The sequence below is a fragment of the Botryllus schlosseri genome, chromosome 7, assembly GCF_051294905.1.
Source record: "Botryllus schlosseri isolate E-star chromosome 7, Bs_hap1, whole genome shotgun sequence".
In the NCBI taxonomy this organism is placed as follows: Eukaryota; Metazoa; Chordata; class Ascidiacea; order Stolidobranchia; family Styelidae; genus Botryllus; species Botryllus schlosseri.
Window position 1 is genome coordinate 7799323 of NC_137242.1, and position 21122 is coordinate 7820444.

At 40.8% G+C, this 21122-nt stretch overlaps 2 protein-coding genes across 2 annotated transcripts; one reads left to right on the forward strand and one right to left on the reverse strand.

Annotated features, from left to right (window-relative positions):
* The first annotated feature begins 226 nt into the window (after positions 1–226).
* Positions 227–13785, forward strand: LOC145443761 (mitofusin-2-like). Its single transcript, XM_080321714.1, has 15 exons — positions 227–532; positions 1515–1592; positions 2756–3001; positions 4152–4255; positions 4317–4488; positions 5508–5646; positions 5703–5887; positions 7078–7150; positions 8191–8394; positions 9081–9200; positions 10294–10423; positions 11009–11079; positions 11820–11933; positions 11995–12200; positions 13484–13785. Exons 1-15 carry the CDS (start codon positions 359–361, stop codon positions 13694–13696), a joined length of 2229 nt encoding a protein of 742 aa, XP_080177840.1. The 5' UTR covers positions 227–358; the 3' UTR covers positions 13697–13785.
* Positions 13786–16833: 3048 nt separating this feature from the next.
* Positions 16834–20584, reverse strand: LOC145443760 (immunomodulatory peroxidase-like). The gene has a single exon (XM_080321713.1). The coding sequence runs from the start codon at positions 20555–20557 to the stop codon at positions 17951–17953; it is 2607 nt and encodes an 868-aa protein (XP_080177839.1). The 5' UTR covers positions 20558–20584; the 3' UTR covers positions 16834–17950.
* Positions 20585–21122: the final 538 nt, after the last annotated feature.

Genomic DNA, 21122 nt, shown 5'->3' on the forward strand with positions numbered 1-21122 from the left:
TCTCCAAGTTAGAATCGAGCTCGCGTTTACGGTAACTGTGACTAATCCGATCATTTTAGTGATCGTATTTAACAATTTCGGTGTCAATTAATATAAATTAGACAGTAAAGGCACATAAGTAGATAAGTGCGAACCTGGACCAGAACCAGAATCCTTTTCGGTGTATTCATCATGTTTACTTTTCCTATCTTGATCCTACATAGTGTGGATTTCATGCCTCAGTAACTCTAAATTTGTTGCAATAATCCGTCCTTACGATCAATGTTTCAGAAATTGACTTTTCGCGGCAAATTGCGTTTGATGTGAAAGTTGTGTTTTGGAGGAGTGTCGTTCAGCGTTTCCCCAATTTCTGCGGATTATGTTGAAAACTGGATATGGCGGAAGCGGGGATGGATCTTCACCATTGAAGTTATTTACCAACGCGAAGAAAAAGATCAATTCAATTTATGGAGACATTGGAAAGTATGTCGGAGATTTCGAGAAATTCACGGAAAAAGTGAAAACGAGCGAAGAAAAAGAGCTGATTGAAAAGGTTTGTGCGTAGAATGATGATATTACATTTGCAACACTGGATTATGATAATTGAATCGGAACAGTTGCTTTGATTATTCTATGAGGATTGAGGTGGGTTGGTGCGATTGAGCGCAAAATTAGGACAATCGGTACGTGTGCACCATAAGGACATTCCATGCACAAGTTACAGATATGCAGTTCAACTTCAGATCCAAGTTCGCCCATCATTTTCCTAACTCCAAATCTAAATTTTGCTGTTGAAACAGATGTAAAAGTATTCTAAAACGGGATACACGGCAGTACACCCACTTGAGTACTTCAAAAAAGTAGAAATACCGTTTCTGTTGGTGACTGTCCTTAGCCTATTATTCGCGTAGCGACTACTATATTGTACATGTAGAGACTTCACTTCTTTTGAACCCACTGATGGTATTGGATAGTATAAATACCTGTACTTGTTTTGAACACACTGTTCTCATTGTACATTTAGCGGTTATACTTAATTAGCACATACTGTTTTTACTGTACATATTTTGCACACACAGTTCTTATTGTGCAAAAAGCGAACCTGTCCTTATTTTATAGCCACTACTCTAATCATACACATATTACTGTCCTTATTGTATGGTTCATCTTGAGAAAAATATAAAATTTCGAATATATATTTTGTATTTTGATTTACTTGAAAATTTCGGCGATTGTCTTTATTCTGCAAGTAGCGACATCTGTCAATATTGAAACATCTTTAGAATCAGGATTTGCCGATTTCGATCCATGTTCAGATAGGGGCTCTGCATTTAAATGCCAACATAGAAAAAGTAAAATTTGGACTCGATCCAAGACCTTCCTTATTGTGCACTCAGTCACACCAACCCCAAGACTTTTATAGTTTTCAAGCAACGTATTAGCTGCCAAAACCGGTGTTTGCACTCTACCCAATAGCTACATTCCGGATACTGTGATTTTACCATATTTCATTAATTCATTGCAATAAACTTCAGGATCTGGACGATCATATTGTGACATGTCTGCAAAAAGTCAGCGGGATCAGAGACATGCTCCTGCGGGATCATATGAAGGTAAAGTCTTACCAGTTTCGTTAACATTGTAACTCTCAATGTAGTGCATTGTCATACATCTTTATAACAAGCATTATCTCGTGCATGACCATTAACCACACCTGAAGATTTATGAAGTAGGATTCGATTGAAAGCTGTTTGCAGACTTATTCTGATGGCGAAAGTATCGGCTTCTAACATGAACCAGAAACCTCCCGAACACATAAATATTCATAGTCCCAAACAATCAACTTAAATTTTTTGGTTATGGACAATTAAATGTGAGCTGATAGATATGTGTACTCGAACCTAAATTTAATAACGGTATCAATCAAAAGCTACTATCTCTTTGTCTATTTTCGTTGCAAAAGATTACAATTCATCAAGTTATTATTGATGAGAAAATTCCTATGTGAAATAGCGCTGTAAAATCAGACGTTCTCGTTATCGAGTCAATAGTGGCAATGACTCACATAGGCCTACTTAGTTTGATTTACCATCATTCCATCAACGAGCATCTTTTGTACACATAAAGAATTTTGAAATACGAATATTAGCAGTCCGGTTCTATATTGCCAAAAGTTTCCTCTCCAAATCCATTAATCTAATGCAATCGAATATAGAATAAAATAGTATATTCATTAGGGTGGTTCAAAAATAACCTTTTTTCCTGAATCTTGCAGGTTACTTGATTAAATCGTTAGGTTGCCTTAAAAAACGACGCACACCAAATTTGAATTCATTCCAACCAATATTCGCGGATTTCGTAGAGTTTGAAAATTTTGAATTTGCCTAAAAATGCAAAAAAAAATTTTTTTCAAATTTTCCTTCCAACCTTATGAAATTGTTGCGCTGTCTTCAAAAACGATGGAAAACAAATTGTGATACGGTTGTTGATATAAAATGTTCTTTCCAATTCTCTTCTTGTTGCTGATGATTACCCCTGACGAGTGTCAGCCGAAAAATTCACGTTCATTTCAATTTGAATATACTGTTCAGCTGTATATTGACGCTCTGTACCTCCAAAAAGCTCTTCAATTGAATATAGATGACCAGTCTTAATCGATACTCCTGATACATTGAATGCAGATATACCGTTTTCTGAGACAGTCCACTGAATCTTTACTTTAGGCATCGTGCATTCCAGTATCTATATCAACTTAACGTTTCTTCTCTGCTGACAGGTCGTATTTTTCGGTCGAACGAGCAACGGAAAAAGCACGGTGATCAACGCTATGCTGTGCGATAAAATATTGCCGAGCGGACTGGGGCACACCACCAATTGTTTCCTGTCGATCGAAGGGTGCAAGGATAAGGACGGGGCTTATTTGCTATGCGCGGGCTCGGATGAGAAGCGAAATGTTCAAAGTGTTTCACAACTTGGGCACGCTTTGTCCCAAGAGAGCATGTCGAACGATAGCTTGATACGGGTATGGGAGTTCATATGTGTACTTTTTATGTGGCCACAAAATAAATCATGCCCTCCGAAACTAATCAAAATTAGTCTCTCTTTGTTTACACAACAATGTTATATCTTCGCGAGATACAATACCAAGGGTCAATCACTATTTCAGCACATTGTGCCGGTCAATCAAGGTTTCCGAGCTCGCATGTTTTGAAAAAGTACCACAATGATAATTATTGTTGGTAAAATATATCTTAGCCGCAAACAGCATGTAATTTCGGTACTCAAGAACGCTGATTAGTAGGGCAAGTTTTTGTTGCAGTTAAATCCGTGGAAAGTTGCATTTATTTTTGAAAAAAGTTAAAAAGTTGCAGTAGTTGCAATTTTGACCACATTTTGCTCGGTTGACTAAAAAAATAGTCAATTTTCCGGCTCATCTACCGAAATACCCGTGAAAGCGTTACTTCGGTGCTGATTTACGGTGATTCAGTCGAATATGGCCGTGTATTTCACCAGAATCGAAAATACTTTCATGAAAAATCGAAAAAGCTGCAAAATGTGCAAAAAGTTGCATGAAAAAAATGGACAAAAGTTGCAAAAAGTTGCACTATAAGATTCCTTCAAACAGCATTCCACATATCTTACGAGTATTTAGGAAGTTGCCGGAAGCTGTAAAAAAAAGTAGCAAAAACTTGCCCTACTGATTAGCTCAATATTCGACTTGAATCGTAAAAATTGATACTCAATTCGAGTTCGAGCTTTACTAGTCATTTCTGAGCATTCCACATATCTTACGAGTATTTAGGAGGTTGCCGGAAGCTGTAAAAAAAAGTAGCAAAGGCTTGCCCTACTGATTAGCTCAATATTCGACTTGAATCGTAAAAATTGATACTCAATTCGAGTTCGAGCTTTATTAGTCATTTCTGAGCATTCCACATATCTTACGAGTATTTAGGAAGTTGCCGGAAGCTGTAAAAAAGAGTAGCAAAAACTTGCCCTACTGATTCCTCAATATTCGACTTGAATCGTAAAAATTGATACTCAATTCGAATTCGAGCCTTACTAGTCATTGCTGAAATGTGTTTTGTGTGTTTTGTGATCTGAAAATTTCATAGTTATGAAGTGATAATCATGTCAGTAATTCATGAATTTTCAAAAAGATTTTTTAATCTCAGATCATGTGGCCCAAAAATAAATGCACATTACTGAAGCACGAAGTGGTCTTGGTGGACAGCCCGGGAATTGACGTCACGGAAGACATGGACAATTGGATCGATCAGTAAGTGCGCATTGTCTGATATGCTCTCGGGCGTTTTGTCACCCCTGAAATATTACCGCAGGTACTGCCTCGACGCGGACGTGTTTGTCTTGGTGGCGAACGCGGAGTCTACGTTGATGTTGGCGGAGAAGAAATTTTTCCACAAGGTCAACACGAGACTTTCGAAACCGAATATTTTCATCTTGAACAACAGGTGGGACGCTTCAGCCGCGGAGCCGGAATTGATGGAACAGGTAACCTCGATTTATGTGTTTTTGCCTTGGTTTCGACCAGAGATCGAGATTACGTAACATATTTGGTGGTAGGACTGTTGATATACAAAGTTCTTTTAAAATCTCGACTTGTTGCTGACGATTACCCCTGACTATTCAGTTCTTTTTTCAATATTATTCAATTGCGTATTGAAGTTAGGTAGCCTACCTACAAGGATCGCCTCTGAATTTGTCTGGGAATCGTAATCGTTCAAATTTCATATGTAATCAATAACCGCAAAATATTTGCATATATTAGGGCTACCGTACTCCCTCTTTTAAGGTGATTTGTACTCTTTTTTTAAAGTGTCTTCGAAAGATGCCCAAATGTCCTTTTTTTAAAGATTTTATCCTCTTTTTTGAGAATTTTGGTTAAATACAGTGTCATTTTCAGGATTTTCCTCCGGTATTGCAAGTCGTGAGTCCTTTTTTCAGAATTCCAAAATGGTAACCCTAGCATATATTGACTAGCAGTTTATGCGACCTGGGAAGAATTTTTACCATACCTTTATTGTGCCGATATCGGACACGGTATTTGAATAGTCAAGGCAAATTGAACAAAACAATAGAAAAGTCCTTATTCTCCTGTTTCCGTTATCCGTCTAAGACGATCTTACCTTCTAGCTTTGTAAGTATATGTGACTATCCTGCACTATGATTTTGACTCTGCCTTTCCTTTTCAAAAGGGTTTGGTATTGAGATTTAGATATTCGCTTACATTTTGACAAAATTTCGCACTCATTGCTACACCTTTCGTTGTTCGTGTTAGACCCCGAGTATTGACTTGTATTTTACTTGTGTTGATATAACTGTGAAGTGACTGAAGCGCATCCGAATATAATTTATTAGTTTGCTTCTTACGATTTTCATATACTTATTTAGTCGGAGTGTCGTAATTGAGATATGTAATATCTGTCAAAATGTGAATACCGCAGACCAGAAAGAAAACGATAGGAGATACATATCAGTGAATTAATCCAATTCGATTTATTTTGTCTCAGGTCAGAGCGCAGCATTTGAAGCGCGGAATATCGTTTCTCGCCGACGAGCTGGGAGTCGTGTCAGCGCAACAAGCTGAAGACCGAGTATTTTTCGTATCTGCGAAAGAGGCGTTAAATGCGAGGCTTCAAAAACTTCGAGGTTCGCTCGGACATGTTGAGATTCCCGCCGTTTTTTTGTAATAGTTTCGTCGATAGGCATGCCCGAATCGGGAGGTGCGTTGGCCGAAGGCTTCAAGGCACGTCTCTTGGAGTTCTGTACGTTCGAACACAATTTCGAGGAATGCATATCGCGATCTGCGACGCGGACAAAGTTCCATCAGCACACGCAGGGCGCGCAGAGTATTGTCGACAGCTTCACGGAGTACGCCTCCAATTTACTCGTGAGTTTGAAGTCTTTTCGTCAAGGTGTAGAAGAAATTGGTATGATACAATAGAATACGCAGACGTAGTCGGCGTTTGTACTGATGTAGAAGTAGGCTTTTCGAAGTACAGAACTTCAATATTGCAGCAAACAATACGTTCATATTGCCAAACTTATTCCACTGGTAGCTTTTCGAACTTGGTTAACCTCATTTTCTGGCGTTCACTGCTGAAAAGAGCCAGTCGAAAAGCTTCCAGTGGATTAAATTTGGCAATATGAACGTATTGTTTCATGTAGAAGTAGAAGTGATTCCATGAATTCCTACTTAGTTACTAGCCTGCAAGAAATAAAGATTTCCAAGACAGGTCAAAACTGCTTTGAGTGGACGTAGAAAATTGATTGCTGAAAACTACCCAACTAATTAGTTTGAAAAAGTTGATTTGATCCATGGCTTGCTTACTTTCTGCAGTTAATCGAAAGTGGCTATGGCTACTTTATTAAATGTGACCAGGCGACCAGGGTTCCAAGTCAATCTCACTTTTATAGTTTTGACTCGAGTCAAGTCCAAGTCAGCTATTAGATGGTCGAGTTCGAGTTTAGTCCGAGTCCAAGTCATTATGTTGACCATTCAGTTTTCAATTCAATTCGGCTCAACCCACTTCTTCAACTATGCTCGAGCGATATAGAATAGCTCGCATACATAATACAGTAATTTTGCTCAGTTTTAGGCCTAACAGTTTCTGGCCTTATTTTCCAAGTATCAGGACTGATAGACGAAGTACCAATAACATGGTGACTTTACTATTCTTCGAAGTTACAATGAAATGTCGGTCTTGGCTGTCCTAGAGTCGAGTCATATGACTTGGTTCGAGTCATGCGCAATGACTCGAGTACAGGTCGAGTCATCTTGCGCATTTGAAAAAATGAGACACCAAAAATCGCTGATCGGGCTCGAGTCATTACAACCCTGCTAGTGACACTACAAGTAGCTGCAATTGTTGAAAACCTATTCAGTTACCGTAATGCAAGGGTTATTTTGCCCAGTAGTCTAAAAAATTGGTAGTAGGCTACCTCGCAATATTGTCGAGTAGAAATTGAACTAGTCTCGAAAAAGTAACTGCTTCGGTAATTCGCACAAGCAGGCAACACCCACTTGAGTAACTCTGAAAAGGTGAAATTACTTTGATACCGACCTTCTGATCTTCTCAGGATAAGGCGTCGAATATGAAGGCAGAGTGTGACGGGTGCAATGAAGAAGTGGAATTGAAAATAGCCTTTATTGGTAAGTGGGTTGTTCTACAGGTTGAAAGCGATTTGGATTTCAAAATACACGTTTGTCGTCCCTGACGTTTTCTCCCGGCGATCTATTTGCGGTTCGTGTTTACAGATCGTAAACAGCGCCATAGTCACCAAACTCAAATTTCATATCGTTGCTCTGAAACGGTATGACCTGAAGATCACATTGCTCAATATCAGCAAACAGCGTCATTGGCGATCCAGGAATGGTCAACGTTGTCATGTTATTTCGTCCGGTTTTATCACAATAATATCCCTTGTAAAAGTGCTGAAGAGTTATACGAAAACTACTTTTTGCTTTAATAAATCAAAAATAAGTAACTTTCCTTGAAAAAGCCTGTGTAGAATTTGAAGTTGTCCGAAAACGTATCTGCTTGAGTGAGTAGCGCACGGCATAGCATACTTTTGGTAGTAAGCCACGAAAGAGCTAATGTAGAAATGGAAAGATGCATCTTCGCAACTAAAGCAAAATCACTGATCGTTGCATTTTTCAATAGATATGCGGTTACCGTGACAACAGGGGTTGTTTCGTTTGAATTTCGCTTATAAAAGTGATGCAGACTCATCAAAAAACTACTTATCGCCTTGCAAAACCAAAAGTAAGTAATTTTGCTTGAAAAGCCCTGAAATAGAATTGGACGTAGTCCGATAATATGTCTGAGGGAGTAGGGCACGGAGCCGCATACAAAATCGGTCAAAAGTAAGTAGCTTTTCTGCAAAATTTGTTCGCTAAAAGGGGAAGTAGTCTGTTACAACGTCTTCACTTTATAATAAAGATTCGGCTTTGTTGCTAGCAGGGGCTATTTCACTATGGCTTGGCAGAAATGTCTCTTGTAAAAGTGATGCAGATGTGTTTCTAAACTCTATTTCTCTTCACAAAATCAAAAGTAAAAGGCTTTGCTACTAAAAGCGTAGAAGTGGAATTAGTCTACATATAAGCATATCTCCTTGATTGAGTATCGTAAGTAGGTAAACAGTTGATGGCGCTTCGATACTGACAGCCCCTGTCGTTTTTCGACCTTTTAGAGAAGAATATCAAATTGCTAACGGCGCAAGTCAAGGAGGCGATCACGCGGCTTGTCGAAGAGACCGAGTTTCAGGTGCGGCAGGCCATGTCGGACGAAATCCGACGCCTCTCGCTGCTGGTCGACGAGTTCGACAAGCCCTTCCACCAAAATCAAATGGTACTGCAGGTGTACAAGGACGAGCTTTACCGACACGTGGAAGAAGGTGAGTCCTAGGCCTGTGGCTGCTTTGAAATGTAGTTTCGACCGACCTTTTTTTTGTCAACTTCGCCTGGTTCTTATTACAATTTGACACGAAAGTGACTCTACATTCTAATCTACAAAAAAGAGATAAAATTCAGGATTTTTTCCAAAAAAAACTGCTGAAGTAGAAGTGGAGATAGTCTCAAAATATGACATCTCGAGCGGGTAGTGTTTTTTTGTAACTGATTTGAGCGCCAGAGTTTTTTGTACTCTTCACAATTTGACAAAAAAGTGATGCAGACTTTTCTAAAGACATGAAAAGAGGTTGTATTGCCTAAGAAAGTGGATGCGGATACTGGATATTAGTCTAAAAGTGTAAACGACTTGAGGAAACTTTTTGAGGCCGTGATTTTTTTCTCAATATTGATATTCTCCAACAGAGATGGTCGAAGGTGTTTATTGTTGGTACTCAAGTAGTACTCATTGTGGAATTCTTCTCAAGTACATATAATAGTAGAGAACTTCAACTGAATAACAGGTAGGTATTTCAGGCCTAGCTCTGCCCAAGAAACTGTGAAGTAGAAGTAGAAATAGTTTAAAATCCTATATCCACTTGAGTACTTGAAAAAATTGACCAAAATTGAGAAATTTTTAATGATTGATTATTGTTTATCATTGACACCTGTGTTTTATCTGTCAACTTCGCAGTTTTGGGACGCAATCTGGCCACGAGATGCTCGGCGTCGCTGAAAATTCAAATCAATCTCAGCAAGGAACGTATGGTCAAAGAGGCGCAGCCGTTGTTCGACTGTAAAAGTAACGGAAACGGTATGTGACTCTCTGAGGTTGACGCACAGTTGCTAAACTTTGTTGTGTATGTCGTAACTGGATTCGGTTGCAGAGATTTTCATGTTCTTGAAAGCGCATCAACTAGTAGAAAAAATCTTAAGCTTAGTATCAAGCCCGTGATGAATAGTAGTTTGTTAAAGATTTTTTTATTTCAACTCTACCCTTCTTTCCTTAGATGTGATACTATCATATTTCTGTGTACTCGAATAGATATACCGCTAGTTTAGTTCTGTTGCTCTACTGCTCGGATAGTGTAGAAGTAAACATGTTACCGAAAACAATAGCGGTTCCCTCGCGAAAACATCTGGAACACGTCGTTCTGATGTAGCCTACTTTATGATGCTAGTCGGGTACTTCCGAATCTTCAACTTGTATCAGGATTATAACCGAGTCATAGACTCCGAGTCACAAGTCAATCCTCACTTCTATAGTTTTGACTCGAGTCAAGTCGAGTCATTTTCAATTCACCACCGAGTCAAGTCCAAGTCAATGTGCAGACGGTCGTGTCTGAGTCATGGTATTATGACTCGAGTCCGAGTCCAAGTCATTGTGCTGACTGCTCAGTTTCCAGTTAAAGTCTTGTTAAACCCACTTTTTATAACTCATTTATAATATACTAATTTTCCTCGCTTTTAACAGTCGCATTTTCAAGTACCAGTACCAATAGACGAAATCCCAATAGTGTAGTTACTTTACTATTCTTTGAAATTACAATGAAATGCCGGTCTTGGCCGTCTGAGTCTCGAGTCGTACGACTTGGTTCGAGTCATGCGCAATGACTCGAGTCCGAGTCAAGTCAATATACAGATTGACTCGAGTCGAGTCGTTTCCGTATTTTGAGAAAAAAAATCTGATGAAGTCGAGTCATAAGAAAACCGTGACTCGAGTCATTGCAACCCTGACTTGGATGTAGTTTTGGCTGAAATTCACTATTTCTATGTGAGCTCATTGGTTGCGCACAGAAGAGTGATCAATGATCTGTTCCTACTTATATTGCATCTTGTGTGGCCGTATCATGATATCAGTTTGAGATATTGGATTTTGTAATATAACGAAAGCGTTGCTGTCACAGAAACGCAGCTGCAAATCCCGGAGTCGACGTTTGAAGTTTCCTACGATATCAACTGCTCAAATTTATGCAGCGACTTTCGCGAGGATATCGAGTTCAAATTTTCTCTCGGCTTCCGCTGTTTGATAAACAGGTGGGCGGTTGATCGTTGTTACGATCAATTGGGTATTACAGTGTGTGGTTGGTTTTCTTGTGTGTGTCAGACTTGGAAAACATTTTGTAGATAAGTTCCATGAGTGAACGGCTTGAAGGTAGACAATGCCTGACAGGCTGCAGGCGAAATACTGCTTAGCAATTTTGGTCTGTCGTACTTGTTAGAGCTTTGCATCTTGTCATTGTAATTATAATACTTACACTGCCCATATGATAATACCATTTTTGAGTAACCGCGTATGTGCTGGAAACAGCCACATGATCACTGCGGGAAATCTGTTATATGTTATGGTATTACAAATCTGTCTTTGAATAGCGAGAAGCTTGCTATAAATCGGCACCGGTATGATCTTCCATGGCAGATTCCAAACAGCCTTGAGTGAAATGACGCATTCGCTGTGTTTTCTGCGCTACAAAACTCTTAGAGCTGTTCTATGACCTTTGCACTGGGCTATATTCATGCGACAGTTAACCTAGTTTACCAATATCATTTTGTGTGTTCGTCATGTTGCATTAATAATTTTCATTCGATATAGAAATCCTAATATTTTATTTTCTGTTTCAGATTTATCGGTGGACGTCGTCCATTGGCCGTAAGCGATTCTCCTGTGCCTCGTCCGTTGCCTACCTCCCAGGGTGAGTATTCGCACCTTAGATTTTGCGGTATCATTATCCAGTTATTTATAAAGTGACAAACTCATCATTTATGTCAGAAGTGCTTGCCATGTCAACATAGCAACAACCCAACACTGATTTTATGATCCTGCGGGCAAGTTCGTTATTGATAATATACTGTATTCATGCTAGGTATGTAGAACTACGTTGTTTTCATTTTGATAGAATAAGCCAAAGATATCGTATGATTCGTATGTAATGCATGATTGACATAAAGCAAGACAGGCGCACATTTGAAACATTTGGTGGGTTAGTGATTTTTTGTCTGACAACGGGTTGTCTAAACAGCAGCAACTTTCCAAATTGTAAATTTTGCGAGTGTCAAATCACCTTGTTCAAAACGCCGTTTGTCATGATGGCAAGGCATTCAGAAAGTGAGCATCATAATAGGCAGGCCTTCAAAATAACGAGTGTCCTAATACCTAGGCACTCTAAAGTCAAAATAGGAGTGACATGACAGTGGGTCATTCAAAATAACCCAAACTTTACACCCAACCATAACGCAAGCTAACCTTGACCGAACCCAAAACCTTATCCTAATCCTAAACTGACCCTTAATCAGGTATAAGCTGCTGTTATACCAAATCCTGACCCTAGCCCTCGCTGATTTGGTACTTGCTATTTTTAAATTCGAAAGCCTTCCTATTGTCGACATCGGAATTTTGCCCGAATGCTTTATTCATATCCGATCGTTTTCGCAGAAATGACGCCTCGGCAAAGTGACGGCACGTCGATGGAAGACGTGGCCTGGGGAATCGCCGCCGGGTACATCAAAACTAAGGGCAAAAATTCTGCCAGCCTTGCCCTAGGCGTAGGTGGGTGCTGTGTCCTTATTCCTTGTGACATTTGTCGATATCCGGTCGCGTTGTGATTCAGTGATGGTTCCGTACGCGCTCTACAAAACTGTCGGCTGGAGAATTTTGGTGTTTGGCGTCGCGTCGTACGGCGCTCTTTATCTGTACGAGCGGTTGACATGGACGTCTCGCGCTCAGGAGAAAGCGTTGAAGCGACAGTTCGTGGAGCACGCCTCTGAGAAACTGGATCTCGTCACTAGTTTCACAAGCTCCAATTGTTCGCACCAGGTGAGTGTTCGGCTGAGGTAGTCACTAACGGAGTAGGCCTACTTCTACTTATTAGTTTCAATCGAGGTTTTTTATACTCGTACGACTTGAGTGGTTCTATTTTTAGACTGCTTTCCAGGGTTTCAATGACTCGAGTCGCGATTTTTTGGTGACTCGACTTGACTGGAGTCAGTTTTTCAAGTGCGTGAAATGACTCGACTCGAGTCTATTTGTGTATTGACTCGACTTGTACTCGAGTCATTGTGCATGACTCGATACTAGGACGGCCAAGAAAGACATTTCATTGTAACTTCAAAAAATAGTAAAGTCACCACGTTATTGGTATTTCGTCTATCAGTCCTGATACCTGGAAAAGAAGGCCAGGAACTGTTAAAACTAAGGAAAATTACTATGTTATGAATGCCAGCCATTCTATATCACCCGGGCAGAGTTGAAAAAAGTGGGTTGAACCGGGTTGAACTGAAAACTGAACAGTGAACATAATGACTCAAACTCGGACTCAACCCTCTACTAGCTGACTTGGACCCGGGCTTGACTCGGTGGCGAATTGAAAATGACTCGACTTGACTCGAGTCAAAACTACAAAAGTGAGATTTACTTGTGACTCGGAGCCTTGTGACTTGGTTACAACCCTGAGTATGGAACATATTTTCTGCATGGTGTCATAATAGAGAGTTCTTGGTCCACTTTGAGCGTACGTCACAATGCTGCAAGGGCTGTACGAGACCGTTTAAAAGTAGCTACAAGGTAGTTTTGCTCAAGTTATGTGAAACCAACAGATACTTTAACATAAATTCGTTACATTGCGACACTAGGCATAATAATGGGGTCTACAACAAACTGCAAAGTCGCATTTCTTGCAAAAGAATCGAATATTAACAATCAAGTTAGTGATACTAGATGACTGTGCCGGCTTCTAGCAGAAACTGCAGTAGAACCTCGTCTAAATATATAATATAAAAAAGGCAGCAATAAATGAAATTTCCAATTATTACATTTGAAGTGCTTCTTGGAGGTACAGATCTTCAATATACAATTGAATAGAACATTTGAATCGCATACATTTGTCACCAGTAAATTTAGGGTAAATTTTGATTTTTCAAGTCCACGAGATCAAAATGGTTGAGAACCAATGGCGTAGGGCTTAGGGTAGAGTTTTTCGCTCGAGCTGTTGTATGTGACGTCATCCTTGTTGACTGCGTCACGGTGAATTTGTGACGTCGCGAGATCGTTAAAAACAAATTTGCCCCTGTCCCTCTAAGACTGTACAATCCAATCGCCAGGTTCAGCAAGAGCTTTCGACCGGCTTCGCGCAAATCTGCCACAAAGTCGACGAAATCAATAAGGAGCTGCGCGCCGAGTCGGAGGACCTGAAAAGTAAAAGCGACCGGCTCGCCGCCTTGCAGTCGGAATTGAAAACGTTACGTAACAAGGCGCATTTCCTATCGAGCGACATCGGCGGTTTCGTCGCTAACTATCTTAAAATGGATCTGTAACCTGCGTTTATTGTTTTCTCACCATGCCCTTATTTATTACTGTCTTCATGTTCATGTTCGCAACGGTATTACAAAGTCTGTTTCAATTATGATGTTTTGATTCCACTTGGTTTTCGGGTCATATTTTCTGTCGGAGTAAGGATGCTAGTCTAAAAACCACGATCGGTTCTAACATTTGTTTGATCAGCTCACGATATACAATTCACAATGCGATGTAGCAGTTCTGGTATTACCACGTAGAGAGCTCTTCGCGTGAACTTTGGTCGGCACACGGCAGGGAACTGTGAGCTTATGTTATTGTTCAACGTTTGGCCTCAATTAAATATCAGTAGCCAGCTGAAAAAGTGAGGGTGGTTGACATGGAAGTGGGGTTTGCATTGTTTTAAATTTACCGTTATAGCAATAATTCATTAGCGTCAAGTACATCGCACGTGCGTAAACGGCGATTATACAAGCTTTCCGTGTTATCAATAATCGTCAGATTGTGTACAATGCGATGTAATGAACAGATAGGCTGCCAAACGACCAGTTGTGGTCTGTGAAACTGGCGGCCACCTCGACCGATGTCTCAGTTCATTTTAGATCTCTACGCGGCACTTCCTTGCACTTTCCATTCCTTGTGAGTGCGTTCTTTCATCAGGTCTTTTTTGTCACCGTAAGAACGGCGACGCGGGAAGAGGAGCCCAAATAAACCTCCAACGCGGAATCGAACCCGCTTATCGTCACCTCAACGCTAGCTTTTGCGTAGGACAGTGTCGAGCGTTGAGGTTCGTAGCTGGTAAAAGGCACTGACCCACGTCACCCACCTCATACACACATACCAAAATACGCAAGTACCTGATGAAGATACGCAGAGATGTGAATAACAACAGCAGCAAGAGAAAGCGAGTAGGAGAGACCATTTTCTCCGCACCCTGTTGGCCCTTGCAATTCACCGATACATATTTCATTTTTTTCGTTAGTGAAATATGCAGTTATTTGTTACAGATTTCTCAGCGAAAAGCGTGAAAGAGATGGAACAATATTTCATTTAAGGTTCTAATGTCGGTTTTATATTCTCTATGGTCCTTTGCTTGACAAATCTCTTCTTCGCAAGAATGAAATGGTCACTGTATTAGCAAACTAAATATGCCACTCATCACTAAGATCAAACTTAAATGGTTGAAAACATCTTTCAGACTGTGGAAAATCAGGGTTAGATTCATGATAAGGATGCAGATTCCCCAGGAATAAGATACGCAAATATAGAAAACTTTCCAGGTTAACTGATTGAGTTGGCGACCTGTTTCTTATCACTTTAGCCATCTTCACACGCCGGCTACGCTCCCGGCTATCTGATCCGCGTAAGCGGTGTCGTACAGAAGCCTAGAAGTGGGCTGTGCTAGAAGTCGTCAGAATCATAACATGGAATATCGATCTGGTGTAAATGACTATTGCAGTCGAAAACACCGTAAAAGCCACAAGCACGACACCGCAGGCTATATAAGTAGCTACTAGCTATCACATACCCAAAGGTGTTCAGTAACGAAGTACTTCTACTTTTTGAAGTATTGAAGTAGATTTTGCCTACTCGCACTACTAAGTAGTTATGATTTTAGACTACTTCTACTGCTACTTGTCAGAAAATAGGCGTAGAATACCTACTTACTTACTTACTTACTTGTGAACCGCCACTCCTACTTCTACTTGAGTAGAAATTCTGGTGGTACTTCTACTTCTACTTGAGTAGCGACTGACTACTTTGACCACCTCTGCACATACCCCAATTCAAGGCGTATGGATGTAAAATAGGGTACATAACAGCTACATCAGCAAGGGAATGTAATTGCTCCGCAAAATGTTTTCAAAGGTAATTATGGTTACCATATACCGGATAGAAATCTTGATAAAATGGTAAATTTTTCCCACTTTGAGGTCGGTTGACTGGAAAAAAGAAAAAAAAAGGTCAACTAACAGGCTCAGCTCCGAAAATACAATTTTTCTTTCACGCTTTGCGTTGGTTGACTAGAAAAGGTCGTCACTTTCGTTCGAACCACGAATTCCATATTTAGCGCCATTTTAGCTCGAATTTATCCCTTATTTCAGCCCTAAATGCTGTAAAGGAGGACCAATCGCCATAAAGGAAGACATTTAGGCGTCCTCGGAGGACATTTTGAAAAACCCGAAAAAGAAGGACAAATCCTCCTAAAGGAGGACGTATCGTTCGCCGAGAAAAGAAAGGGCCACTGTCACATTTCATAGTTCTGAGAAAATTCAAGGCATAGGCTACTATGGTAACTCTGAAGGTAATGAATGAATTCGATCAAAATATGTTACTTGCATATATTGGGGGGTCACCTCTGTATACCACTGGGCTCATTTGGCGAATACGGGATTATTCGGTGTTTAGATATAGCAATATCGAAGGTTTCGGTGAACATGCTTCTATCATCATGTGCAAATGCTTCATCGCTGACGATCTCGCTGCGAGCGCACAAGCGAAGTCGTATGATGGACGACACGTTATCTCCTAATTTCGAATATAGTGAGACTCAATTCTGTAAATTACGCGTATTTATAATTTTCAAGAGGGGTCTCCAATACTAAATGCAAGAAATCGAGTGACAATAAATCATGCGAAGTGATAAGAAAAATTCCAATTCAAATATATCTGCTACGAAATATTGTACTTTATGGTCATACGAAGGTCTGCGATAAATGAGGCTGGCCCCTGGTTACGCCAATGCGTCAGAACTGATGGACATCATCATCAAATTTCGCGTTCAGGCTAATCAAATTTTGGCTAGCCTTGCAATTTTACCTGGTGGTAAAACTAGTCTCGCGAGAACTACCTCGCGGTACACACAGAGCCTTCTTGCGGGCCACGGGTTGGCCTTTTACCTTGCACCTTTTACGCGACCACAAAGAATATCATGCTCACTGCACTGTTCACTGCAGTCCGCATTAAAGATGATTTGTTACGTTTATCGACCATATACACATTTCATTGCACTTGAGGACAAAGCTGCTGTGACAAGGCTTGATCACGATTTCAAAGAAGTATTTCCACTATAAATAACATATAGTATTGTGTAGTTATATGCTTTGGATACGGCGTACGCTGCGATACTATCAGTCGAGAGATTGGAGGCTTCCATGAGAGGGAGAGAGTCTTTATTTTCATCCAACCAAAATACATAAAAAAAACATACGGCAATGATGGTGGTACAGAAAATATGCATGCACATTATTCGGCATCAGATAGGAATGATCGATACGATCGTTAAGGTAAACTATAGTCTGATCACGCCCGAATCAAAAAGGTACACTTGACTCTACAGTCTACACAGTCTGGCTTTAAAAAATGTTATGTAAAAAAGGAAAACAAAAAAGACAAAATAAACGACGGAAGCAAATGATCTAACGATCAGTCACGTCGGGAAAAGTTACGAAACACTAATTTCCGTGGATTATATAACTCTTAGTGGTGCATCAGTTCAATAGTTGCAAAAATCGCACGCCGTTACTCGAGTCAATTCATTACAATACATGATCACGACCACGACCAAAATATTTCCACTATACATGACGTACGTGCTGCGCAGTTAGATGTTTTGGATACTGCGTCAGCTGTGATGCGATCACTCGAGATTTGTAAGGCTTCCACATTGGGGAAAAGTTACTAAACGCCTATTTTCGTGGATTATATAACATTTTTTATAACTCTTCGTGTAAATTTGGTGTATCAGTGCAATAGGCGCAAAAATCGTCGCTACTCGAGTCAATTCATTACAATTAATACTCGATTAGGAGACGAGAACTCGAATCATTGTTCTCATTCCTGGTGCGAAGAGAGAACTTGTAGTTCAGACTTGCTAGGAAAAAATATCATATAGCCGAACTATTTCGTACCGAAATCAAATTTCAAGTCAAATATCAAATAGTTAATGTGGAGGCCGCAGGGCGTCTAGGTTAGAGTATGATGTAGACAACAACCGGAAATGCACACAACAACAATGAAATATTCAATGACCAGGCGTTATATCACTCATATCGAGTCATATGCAATTTAAAATATCTTGCTGGTTATGTTTACCTCACAAACACAGAATTCATTCAAAATTTCCAGCAGAACTTCAAGAGGATATCTCAGAATATCTTATAGACGGAAAGTGGACAGCACACTACCGCATACGCCTGGTTTAGGCTACATGTTCAAGTTCAGTATGTTTGCTATGACGGGAAAACTTGATGTATTGTCTTCATCATCACGATTTAGAGCTCACAGCACTTGTTGTAGTTTTTACAATATTGTTTGGCAGTATCAATTACCGTTAAAGGCAATGGTCCCATGCGGTAAGTTCCAGGCTCGTCGCAACATATGCCGTAATCATGACATAGTTTTTTTGACAAGTCTTTGACGGGATATGGGACCGCAGAATATGTGTAGGACATCGATGTCGGTCTGGTAGTTGACGTTATATCTTGGTTATTTTCTCTTCGACACAAAGCTCTTACTTTATATTGATGGCAAATCGTACCGCTCATCTGATCACGATCTCTGCATGCAAAGCCGTCGGGACCGAACATGTAAAATACATCGTCTGTCTCCGATGCGAATGACTCCCCGTCAGAAGTTTTCCCTTGAATGGCAATGATTTCGCGGCATGAAAAGTTGTCCCGACCAATCGACTGACCCCCCATCCAGTCAGTCCATTTGGCTCCATCGGATGCTTGAAACGGAAAATCCGTCCTTCTATTAGTCCCGCCGTGGCAGGAAAATCGAATCTGAACGGGCTCTTTTCTCGTTATATACCTCAATTCGTAATTTACGAATTTTTCACAGACGTCATCTGGACGAGTAGCACGTACTTTTGACAACTCGATATTGGCATCTACTGTGATTGCCCTCCGGGAGCCGGTGACAAACCAAGTGCTCCAACCTACGTTGTAATGAATAGGGTAAATATGCCCTGTTGAATCTGCCGCACGAACGTTCCACTGACTTAAATCAAGTTTAGCAGCGTTGCAGCAGTGCATCAGACTGTCTAGCTTTCCTCTTTTCATTTGCAGTGGAGTTCTTGACACGTACTTCATGTCCTCACCAGTCTCACATAAAATGTTTACAAGGCCGACCTTCCGTATTGCCTGTAATTGAGAGGCAGTGAATGAGTGAGTTGCGTTGCCAATCTCGTGCCAAAATCGATCCCCCTTTCGGAGATTTCGCATTGTGTACGATAAAATACAAGCAAATGTCGGCCCGACAACTCCACCCCTTACATGATTTTCCGCCAACCCTCCTACGTAAAGATCAATGTCGTCAACTGTGTCGTATATAGATTGTAGTTTCTGAACGACGTGGGCAGGAATCTTGTCGAGTAAATCGGCGAAGGATAAGGCTCTCTTTAAACCGCAGAACTCTCTGTATCTGTTGTAGCCTGGTAAACCGTGATCCCGACCTCGTTGAATGTTAATGGCGAACAGATCCATTCCGTGCGAGCTGCCCCTTGGGGCCATTAGCTGATTGCGTATAGCGTCCACAAAATTTGTATCAGTTTTCTCAGCATTGTCAAGCATAAAACCTCGTAGCAAGGCACCAGCACCACCGCTTCCCTTTTCCGTAAACGGTTCGCTATTGAAAAATGATTGGTTTGTCATTATCGGTGATATTTTGTGGACATTGAAAAACGTTGTCGGTCTCCTCATCATTCCAGAAACCTGACTGTGCCCGTAACGAAACGCCGCTGTAGCAAATTCATTCGTAATTGAAGGGTCGTATCTGCTATCGTAACCATTCCAATAACCGGAATTAGCCAAGGTAAGTCCGAATCTCTTCATGAATGTCGGTCCAACCAGAGGCGGAAGAAATTCCCGGTACGTAATTGATTGGATGATTGCGGACACGATTTTTCTTGTCTCGAAGTAAACCTTGTCACTATCCCAATGCGGGTTCTGGTTTTTCAACTCTCTGCTCAACAAATTGTGATAACGTGCAAAAGCAGTTTGTATCGCAATCAGTCCTGAATTTTCGCCGACTCGCCCGTCTCCTGCCATGGGACATGGCGAATCGGCAGGTCTCTTCACCTTGGCGTTACATAGGGTTGCGGATGAAATGGCCGAACCTGGTACATCGCTCTGCTTTGGTAAATTTTTTAATTTTGCATCGTTTGGATTCCTAATTAACAGAAGTTCACCCGATTTTGAGGTATGGTCTCTCAAATCGTTGGCTTCTTCATCTGATCTTCCATACATGAATGTTCCGTCAATAAAACTGGACATTGCGTTGGTTTGCTGCCTGTATCGGAAAGTGCAACGGTTTTGAGATATCGCCGCCTTTGATCTTGGCAGATTGATACATTTTTTGCGACCGTGCATCCTCAATGCGTCGTCCGGTGATAAAGGAATATTCACACACTCGTTAGCTGGAGTGTCGCAGTTACAGTCCAGGTCTTTACCTGTACTGGCTTTAACCATGGGTGTATGTGTAAGATCGTGAGCCAATAGTTGACCATACAATGCATGCAAATGCGACACAGTGCTATCTCGGGGTCGTGAAGTCGGTTCCTTCATTTCGTTTGAAATTAGTCTCGGTGACGGTAGACGACTACGTTTCGGTTCGCTCATACCGTCTTCGTATTCTGCTGGTAACATACGTCGTAGGACTGTATTGGCAGCTCCCCAGGTTGGGTGCCGCAAGTTATTACACGTTCCGTCCAATTGTCGATATTTTCCCCTTTGATTGCACTCTGGTGAAGCTATCGTTTCGCAGGACGTTGAGATAGTGTCTGGGTATTCCCATGTCATTGAATTAGACCCATTGGCTAGCAACAAGATACCCATACTAGTGCAGTACACACTCCAGAAAATTAGCGAGGAAGTCATTCTTTCGATCAGAGAACGTTTAACTGACTGAATAGTACGACAAAGAGTCACAGTTGTATATATTGGCTCCTTAGCAGCAAATTTTTGCGGCTCGTTCAGAATAACCCCTCAGGCACGCCGGCCATGATTACGTAACATTTTAAACGTTTTCCACCCTAAAAATATTTAGCTTATTTTCTTAGAAGGCAATAGCTAGGGCTATGAGGAAAAAATCCAGTACCAGTTTGACGATGACATCATCAGCGGCCATGAAATATGGAATGATTTACGGATATAGAAGTTGCCAAATTTCACCGTATGGCATCATCTTGACTTCAAGGTGTCACAGCATACAAATGTGGTAAGATTCACGTACCGATCGAGGCAGGCACGACGGGATATTGGAGTCATAGCTCGATGAAGATTAAAGCGGTCCGTAGTTGAATTCATTAAAATATTGGCGTGGAAATGTTCATATTGAACATTTTCCGCTCCATAAAATCTACAGTATTGTTTCAGGTAAACCTAAACAAATTAAGGAATCGTTTGCGTCATCGTCACGCATTCCAAAAAACCTGAAAGCTGC

Bases quoted from the DNA above. Each gene is read 5' to 3' on its own strand.
- LOC145443761 (XM_080321714.1), top strand. From the start codon at position 359: ATGTTGAAAACTGGATATGGCGGAAGCGGGGATGGATCTTCACCATTG. The intron at 4,256-4,316 runs GTAAGTGCGCAT...ATATTACCGCAG, and splicing joins ATGGACAATTGGATCGATCA to GTACTGCCTCGACGCGGACG. The intron at 11,080-11,819 runs GTGAGTATTCGC...TCGTTTTCGCAG, and splicing joins TCCGTTGCCTACCTCCCAGG to AAATGACGCCTCGGCAAAGT.
- LOC145443760 (XM_080321713.1), bottom strand. From the start codon at position 20,557: ATGACTTCCTCGCTAATTTTCTGGAGTGTGTACTGCACTAGTATGGGT.